This window comes from Nanorana parkeri, unplaced genomic scaffold (genome assembly GCF_000935625.1).
Source record: "Nanorana parkeri isolate BGI_ZX_2015 unplaced genomic scaffold, ASM93562v1 scaffold465, whole genome shotgun sequence".
NCBI classification, from domain to species: domain Eukaryota; kingdom Metazoa; phylum Chordata; class Amphibia; order Anura; family Dicroglossidae; genus Nanorana; species Nanorana parkeri.
Genome location: NW_017306733.1, coordinates 333329 through 342607, shown reverse-complemented (window position 1 = coordinate 342607; position 9279 = coordinate 333329). Strand labels below are relative to the sequence as shown.

The 9279-nt window shown below is 46.8% G+C and overlaps 1 protein-coding gene across 1 annotated transcript in view; it reads right to left on the bottom strand.

Annotated features, from left to right (window-relative positions):
* Positions 1-9279, bottom strand: part of BANP (BTG3 associated nuclear protein) — a 331188-nt gene that overhangs the window by 119930 nt on the left and 201979 nt on the right. The window contains exon 9 of the mRNA XM_018560558.1: positions 1660-1790. Coding sequence (XP_018416060.1) covers positions 1660-1790 — 131 coding nt within the window. The remainder of the gene's footprint in view (positions 1-1659; positions 1791-9279) is intronic.

Genomic DNA, 9279 nt, shown 5'->3' with positions numbered 1-9279 from the left:
CTCTGCAGGGGTTAGTCTGAGTTCAAAAGATAGCGCTCAGATTTGTTTTAAAGCAGAGTACAGAATAGAGATCGGCAGTCTTTGTCGTTCCTCTATCTAAATGCCCTTTTTACTCACCTAAAGCCAAAATCATGTGATGCTCCAGTGCAAAGTCTTCTCTTTGCAGAAGGCTGAGTCCTTCTATGGGTGTTCACGTCACTGCTTGCTTTATTTGGGCACTCCCTATTGGCAATCCACTGGCAGGGTCCAGAAGAGGAGTCTGCACCGTTGACGTGAATACAGACAGCCGAGGAGCAGCCTGTGCAGGCACATCTTCAATGATGCCATTAAAAAGTCATTATCAATTTGTTTCCAAAAAAAAACCTCAGCTTGGTGATCCCGCCATGAAGGTACTTATTCAGGCACTTCCTGTTAAAGGATGACAATGCTCTTTCCCTGTCTCCTAATTGTACCCCTACGTTGTCATCCTGTCACACATGCTTCCGATGGAGACTGCTAGTGGTTATTTCAATTCACATTGATCAGGCGGGATCCACTGGTTTCACCATTGGTAACCTACCCTGAGAAATGTCCTGTCTGTATGTAGGTAGACCGGCTGCAGGAGATCAGCAGCACTGAGATGTAATAATGGATGGAAAAAAAGGTGAAAACAGGATTTGTTTTTTTTTTAATTCTGAACAGGAAAGGAAGCTACCTCTGTGGAGCCCAATCAGCTGCTGGTGGGGTATTTCACCGCCCACAGTGTGACATAAGCAATGGGACGGGATGCAGTGATGTCATTGACTTTATACGGCTACATGCCTATATTTGGTAAATGACACATGTGGCCATATAAGGTAAATTCAGCACGAGCATCCTGCCCCCTTTGTTTACATACGGCTGCGGGGCAGGAAATGCCCGGCCTGCAGCTGATTGGGGGAAATGCCCGTGGCATTTCCTGGTTCAGAGGAGCTCATCCCTTATAAATTTATAAGCTTTTTTAGGAAGTAATATGACTGGTTCTGTGTTCTCTGTAAAATGCTTCCACTAATTTTTAGGAGTATATAACTGAACACTGTGATAATACATAAGCTTGCTGGAGTCATCTTGTGGCCCAACCAAGTACTGATGGGGTGGTCATAATAATCTGGCCACTCAGTGTATATGTTACTACAATTGGGTAAATGCAAGTCACCCAATTTCTACTAATGCTTGAAAAAAAACTTGTTTGAAATATTTACATTGCAATTCTCTGTGTATTTGGGGTCAGCCATAATTGCTCATTACATAAGCAGATCCATCTTCCTGCTTTGTATTGCTGTTCTACTGTTCCCGTCTCTCAGTGCAAGTCTGTGGGTCAACACAGAGACCTGTACTGAGCATGATACAGTTTCTCAGTGGATTATCCTCAATATCAAACCATCTTTTGTTGTGGACCTGATCAAGAATTCGGATATAAGGTTCCGTACTTATATCTGCCGCCTGGCCTGATTCAATACAGAGTGTACACTCAGACGAGTCTAATCATTCCGGTGCTTTGATTCAATACAGAGTCCTTTTAAGCAGGAGTGCCGGCTGCTCTGTGCTTCTAGGTAGGCCTCCATCAGAGGAAGGACGATGTCTCATGCACAACAAGGTCCACTCGCTATTACAGAAACAAGATATAATGCGACTACTCACCACCTGGACTTGGCCATCTTCCCCGATCTGGTGGATCTGCACCTGCTGGGCATTCGCCAGGGCATAATGCAGCGCCTGAGGCGGCGTTTGCTGCAGGTCACTGGAAGACGAAACTGTATTTTGTACACCATCTGGAAGAGAAACAAGCAAATGCACATAATGTAATTGTGAGTTCTAAACGGACTGTGCCCATCCCCGCCGCATAAAATGTCATTTCAGATTTAGTTTTAGACTTTGTGTATTTAGTTGTGAAAACGTCGCCTATGATCAGATATTGTTCACGATATTGTGGACCTTGGACTCTGTATATTTGACTCTTCAAAAGACCTTCTGCTTTCCTGCTCCCTCATCAACTCCTCCCATACTCGCCTCCAGGACTTCACTAGAGTCTCTCCCATCCTCTTGAACTCTCTACCTCAACCTGTCCGTCTATCTCCCACCTGGACTGCCTTTAGGCGATCCCTTAAGACTCATCTCTTCAGGGAAGCCTATCCCACCTCAACCTAACCGCTCAACCATCACATTCTTATACAATTCATCCCCCACACAGCTACCTCCTCATGTATCACTGGCCCCTCCCTTTAGATTGTAAGCCCTCAGGGGCGGGGCCCTCCTTACCATCTTGTCTTGAATTGTATTGTGATTGTATTGTCTTCCTTATATTGTAAAGCGATGCGCAAACTGTTGGCGCTATATAAATCCTGTGTAATAATGATAATATTTGGAAGGTTGATCTGGCGTGGATGCAATTGTGCTGAGTTATATCTATTGGGGATTTTTAATTTTGGGGCATTTTAAGAATTTCTGATCAACAGGTATTTCCCTTTGCTTGCAGCATTTGTAAAGAGACAAACATGGGGAATTGTGTATGTATTGCAGAGACATACTGAATAGGTTTTGGGTGTTTATTTTTGTAATTTGCCATGACATGCACTTTAAGATACCACTGACCATTTCTAGCAACGATGGGCAGATAAAAGGCACCCACCCAAATCTAAGCCAATGCAACAAACTTTAAAGGAGAACTATGGGGTCAGTGTTTTTCCCCATAGTTCTCCTTAGGGTAACGGGAGGACACAAACTAGCGTCCTCCCGTTACCCTAAGCTCAGTATACCGCGAGCTACAGCTCGCGGTATACTGAGACGCCGCCGCCGGAGCGGATCACGACTTAGCTGACGGGATCCGCCCTGCTGCGTGAGTGACAGCTGGCTCTGCCTATCTAGAGGCAGAGCCAGCTGTACCCGCCCCCTCCCCCGTCCGTTCCGCCAGTCAGCGCTGGCAGATCGGAGCGGGAGAGGGGAATCCAGCCCCTCCCCCTGCCACGGCAGAGAGCCGTGACAGGATCGAGAGGCGAGCGAACCTGGTATGTGTTCGCTCACCTCCCGATCTACTGAGCCGACCTGTGACAGTCTCATTGTCACAGGTCGGCTAGAACTATGAGGTGAGTGAAAATCACTCATCTCATAGTTCTCCTTTAAGCTTTTAAAATGAGAATGTATGTTGGAGTTTATACTATTTTTCTTTCTTCGGGAGTTACATCGCTGTGCCTGCGGGGCTTCCCACTTGCCATTCCAATTCAATGTTATTTCATCTCTGACAACACTGCACAGGACAGGCAGGTATTACACCCATTCAGGAAATGGCTTGAGGTGGGCAGCATATAGAGGTGATTCATTGTCAGCTGCTGGTAACTGCGGTGACAGACCATCCTTTTTGAGCGTGGGGTTAGGAGTGCCTAGTAAGAATGGTCAGGTAGCTCCATGATTGGAAAAATGTTTAACGATTAACAAAAAACAACGGCTTCCGGGGGAAACAACTTTCTCCTTCTTCAGGGTTTGAATCGTGAAGAAGGGTGAGGCTGTTTCTTCTGAAATGTGTTGGCTATTCTTAATCGACAAACATTTGATAGCAATTATTGAGCTACGTCACCACTCTTAATAGGCACTCCTAACTAGGGATGCACCGTTACCGGTTTTTCGGTATCGAGTACCGATATTTTTTCCGGTACTTACCGATACCGGAAGTCCCATTAAGGAAGCTAGGTAGCATGTAATGACATAGCGCCCGGCTTCCTGATTGGCCGGGAAGCCGGCTCTGTGCTCCCTCATCACGAGGTGACGAGGCCGACTTCCCAGCCAATCAGAAAGCCGGGTTCTGCATCATTACACAACACCCGGCTTCCTGATTGGCCAGCTTCCCGGCTAACCAGAAAGCCGGGCAGCGTGTAATGACTCACTGCCCGGGCTTCATGGTTCTGGAAGTTCAAGTATCGGGCTAGGTATCGGAGCATTTGTGCATGTATGAGTACTCGCCCAAATACTCGGCATCGGGACTGATACTAGTATCGGTATCGGTGCATCCCTACTGCTAACCCAATTCTCAGAACTGATTATCTGATTATGAATGGTGCGCTCACCACAAACAAAAGAGGTATTAAAGGAAATAATGAGGCCACCAGCACACCAATGTCCACTTCATCAATCCGTCTTTTATTGATGTTTAAATAAACAGGGTGTCACAAGCAAATGCAACATTTCAGAACCACATGCCGTCCCCTTCATCGGGCAAAACAATGTCACCTCTTGCCTGATGAAGGGACCGCATGTGGTTCTGAAACGTTGCATTTGCTTGTGACACCCTGTTTATTTAAAAGTCAACCAAAGACGGATTGATGAAGTGGACCTTTGTGTGCCGGTGACATCATTATCTCCTTTAGTCCTACAGCGCCACCCGTTGGCCATTTCAGCACCCATTCAAGCTGCACATTAGGAAATGTCAGTGTGGAACGTGATGGGATATCGCTGAAGCAGCCTAATACTTTAAATGTGTCTTCCTACTGTGGTATTGTGTGGCAATCCCACTGTAGAATTGGATGTGATGATCACCTGGGACTTTCAGCCAGATGGGCTGAGACGTTTCAGGAAGCAAGGGATTGTCTGGATTCTGCTTGGGATCCTGGAACTGGGAGGTTTCAAGGTGATTCTGGAGGAAAGATGAGATCCCTAGTCCTGGGTCCAGGCTTTAGCAGTGGCCAGCACTCGATAATTGCACAGGTGTGCACAGCCATTAAGAAAAGGATGCTGGCTAGGGGGAATTAGCTCCTGCTGGGAAAGAGGAACAGACCGTGTTCAGGTGTCAGGAGAACACCCCCAGAAGTCAGAGAGGAGTCAGGTAGCGAGTGTGCTGGAGGCACACTAGGACAGCCAGGGAGGCTGGGAGAGAACTGGTGAGGCAAGAAGAGCCGTGAGCCTGAGGGGGCCACCAGTATCAGCGTGGGTCAGCACTTCAAAGAGGACCAGTGGGTCAGAAGTGCTACTGTTTAAAGTGGAAGCCAGGAGGCGGCTATTGTGTTGTTTTGAAGCCTTGCAAGAATGTTATGTTGAACAACCCCTGCGAGGGTATCCAAGATGGATATATGGACTTTGTTTTGAATAAAAGTGGGCTACCGAGCCCTTAAACCGAAGATATTGCGAGTAGACTGCATTCTTAAGCGCTCACCGTATGTGCTAATATCCCCAAACATCACACTACATTGTACTGTGCTTCCCAGAGCTAAGTAGGCCTGAGCCAGATACTAGAGGTTAGCTGCGCAAAGTTCCACTTCCTCCCGGCACCCTGGAGACAGTGAACATTGAGGACAACAGCTTAAGAAACTGCAGATCTCCCCAATAACTGTCTGCCAGCTGTGAGTACAGATGTGCACAGCTGTGGAATGAATGGCAAATGTATGGTTTTATTTACAGTCAACACAATAACCTCTAAGAAAAGCATTTTTAATGTCTCTTCAATAAAGGGGATGCGTCACAACTGGGGATAGCTGTTCCCGGAAGCGGATCTATTGGCAGCAGTCATATTCCCAACAACCAGACCGCATAGAGGTGAAGAGTGACCTGACAGAAGATAAATAATGGGGAAGCCAGTAACAGCCTCTTCTGAAAATGTTGATTGTTTATTACACGGAACTCATTTCTGCTGGTTCCTGATGAACCGACCAAAATTTGCACAGCGGGTGCCGCTGTCAGCAGCCTTTCCGACCAGCATCCCTCAATCAGCAGAGCGAAGGAGCGGGTTGGAAATTCTCAGCCAAAAGGAACTTGCAGCCAGTGAGCTCAACCGTTCGGGTATTCTGCCGGCGGCCACTGTCGGAATCTAATAGAAACAGCGGGGGGATTCCTTGAATCAGACTTCCTTATCTGCATGCTTGTTCCAAGACAGTTGCTCAAAGCATTACAGTACAATTAAACCTTCAGGGGTTTTTTGCATATATCCAGTGCTAGCAAGCAGAAGATTGATACAAAAACATTAAAAAAATAAAAAAAAGTTACCAAACAGGTCAAAACTAACCTGTGTCTTTGCCGCGCGCTCCCGTCTGAAGATTCTAGAGCGGCCGTGAAGGATCATGGGGCGGGCGCATGCGCAGTACAGATCTTCGGCCAGGAGATGAGGAAGGACGCAAGGTAAGGCAATGCACGCGGCCAGCAGCGTGCACACGGACAGACACGTGGGAAACAAGGAGTCTTTCTCTGGCTGTGAGAATCTTGCAATGCCTCATGGGATTTGTAGTTCCACCACAGCTGGAGGGCCGGAGTTTGGCTACCCCTGATTTAAAGAGTATGTCTAAGCATTACCCAAAGTTTTAACCTAAAGCTTTTCTTATGATGTCATCACCAGGCATCTGAAATCCTGGGACCTCAGTTACATACTAGTGACACAGGCATGCTCCCAGAACTACATCTCCCATGATCCCTTTCTCTACACTCAGTGTTTGGGTTTTGCTGTATACAAAATTCAATATATGCATGTGGAGAGGGACAGAGAGGGGTGGGAATAGGCTGAGTTCTGTAGTCCAGCAGGCAGAGCTGACATTGCTGCTTGAGATTTCAGTGCAGCAGGGGCTCTGTGTTATTAATCCAAAACAGGAAATTAGAAGCACATTGGATTTCTGGCAGATCCACAGGTGTTTGTTTGAACTAGAAATGTTTGGGATAAAGAATGGAAAATGTGCACGTATTGAAGAGATCTAATGGATATGTTTTTTTAAAGGAGAACTATGGGGTCAGTGTTTTTCCCCATAGTTCTGCTAAGGGTCACGGGAGGACACAAACTAGCATCCTCCCGTCATCCGAAGCTCAGTATATAGGGAGCTGCAGCTCGCAGTATACTGAGACGCCGCAGCCGGAACGGATCCTGACATTACTTTCGAGATCCACCCAGCTGCATGAGTGACAGCTGGCTCTGCCTATCTAGAGGCAGAGCCAGCTGTACCCGCCCCCGTCCGTTCCGCCAGTCAGCGCTGGCGGATCGGAGCGGGGAGGGGGGAATCCAGCCACTCCCCTGTCACGGCAAATCGCCGTGACAGGATCGAGAAGTGAGCGAACGCCGGTATGTGTCCGCTCACCTCCCGATCTACTGAGCCGACCTGTGACAGTTTCATTGTCAGAGGTCGGCAAGAACTATGAGGCTGAGTGCAAAGCACTCCCCTCATAATTCTCCTTTAATGGGGTCAAATTCATGACCAAGTGATGAAAAACTGAAGGAGCAGGATGGAAATATTTTCCTCGAATGAACAGTGAAAGAGGTTTTCGATTGAGAAACTCCATTCATTTCCAGAATCAAATGTTAAAATCAAATGTTCTGACCAGATTTTTTATATGAAAGTTTGAAATGCTTCCAGTGTATGGCCAGCTTCAGAATGGCCATCAGAGGTGCCTCCAGTAAACTCTGGACTGATTGCATTGTGGCAGCAGTAATGTATCTTGTGTCTTCCAATTATAGAATAAAAGATCTTAGAGATAAATGTTCATTTTATTCATAAGATTTTCAATTTGTAGTTGTAAGGCACCAAGCACCTCTACGCATGCGCCTGGCCCCATTTTCCGAGTAACTAGAAAACGGGCGTCAGTACGCATGCGTGCACAACGAACTTCGGCACAAAAAACCGTGTGCATGTAAGGCGCACAGGAAATGACACGTCTGCTGCTAATGGATTGGCCTATATAAACCAGCCTGTCATATCCTTAGTTGCTGGATGATCTTTAACTAGTTCCCCGTGTTCCTTGATCCTGCCTTGTTTACTGACTTCCTGTGTTTGACCCGGATTGCCTCTGACCATTCTCGATTGCTGCCCCGCCTCCTGACCTCGGGCTGTTCATTGGACTTCCTTCTGTCTCCTGTTTTGTACTTCGCTGCTCGGCTGGATTTGACCCTTGGCTTCTGTTGGATCTCGCTCCTGTCTTCTGCTTCAAACACCCTGCTGCCCACCCGGCTTGACCTCGGCTCTGCCTGACCTGCCTCCGTTCCAGATCCTGGACTTTCTACTTGGCACAAGTGTCTGCTACATCCTTGGCACTCGTGCAGCTCGCTGTCACTCCTCCTCTGTTCCCATCCTCAACGGTCGAGGGACAAGAGCTGCAAGGGAAGCCTCCTCAACGGTCGGTCGCCACTAAGGTACGTGACAGTGTTAAAGTGACATCTGGAGAGTTCCAGGGTATTGAGGAGCTGTCATATAAAGCTGATAATGTGTAGTGAATTGAAGACTGATGGGGATAACCTGCCTTGGGGTTTGCTACAAAGCATTGATGGAAACATCTAGGCGTTGGAACTGTCCATTGTATCACCTTGAGGAAGGGACCCTGCAAGTCCCCAAACCTTTTCAACATTTGTTCCATGTGACTTTCTGAAGAATAAAGGAACGTTCTTCTGTGATCTTCAATGAGTGCTAGTGACTCTTGTCTCTGCACAGATCACTTCTCTTTGGCTGCAAATTTTGAATCAGGACAGCAGGACCATGTGACCTCATTGAAGAAGATGGTTTTATGGTACAGCCACAATCCATTTTTATAAGGAAGGTTTTAACTGCAAGCAGAGCGGGGATCCTCTGTGGAACTATGCTTTTGTTCTGGTGACTTGACTTCCGCTTTAAGCTTGGCCTAAAATATTTACACAAGAACATAGCAAAAACCCTTATCCGCGAGTTTGTATGTGTGGGCTGAATAAACTTCCCAGCCGTTCTTAACAAGATGGGCTCTGAAATTATTTTGGCCACGAAAAAAGTGAAATGTATTCATTTTTTAAACGTTTTTTCCATAAAAATAAATTACAAAACAAACACGGACATGAACAGGGCCCAGCTTGGAGGGAGGATATATCAGTGGTTATAAATCACCATAGTATAAACTCTCTGGCTGGGCCATCGCAATTTTGATATGTGAGAGAATTGCTGGCAGAGGGCGTGAGGCCGCACAGCTGACGGCGGCCCAAGGAACGCTGTGAGGTCAAGCGGCTGTGGAGTCTCACCTGACCGCTTCTCTGGTTTTCCATAGCCAGCTGCATGCATGCAGTGTCACTTTTATTATTCGTGCACTGACAAATAAACAAATATTGGGCTGCAGGCCGGGTTCCCTGAAAGCTGCGTTTATAAATGTTCTCTATAATGGCCTGGCACCTGGCCCTCTGCTGTTTTTTTTCTACTCTGGACCTAAACTCTAAGGAGGACAACAGAAATAAATTGTTAAAGGGCATTCCTGCTCTACGCTCTAAATTTCATTTCATTCAAAATTGATTTTTTTTCTGGTGACTTAGACACAGCATGAGAGAAAAGAATGAAAACACGCTCAGGA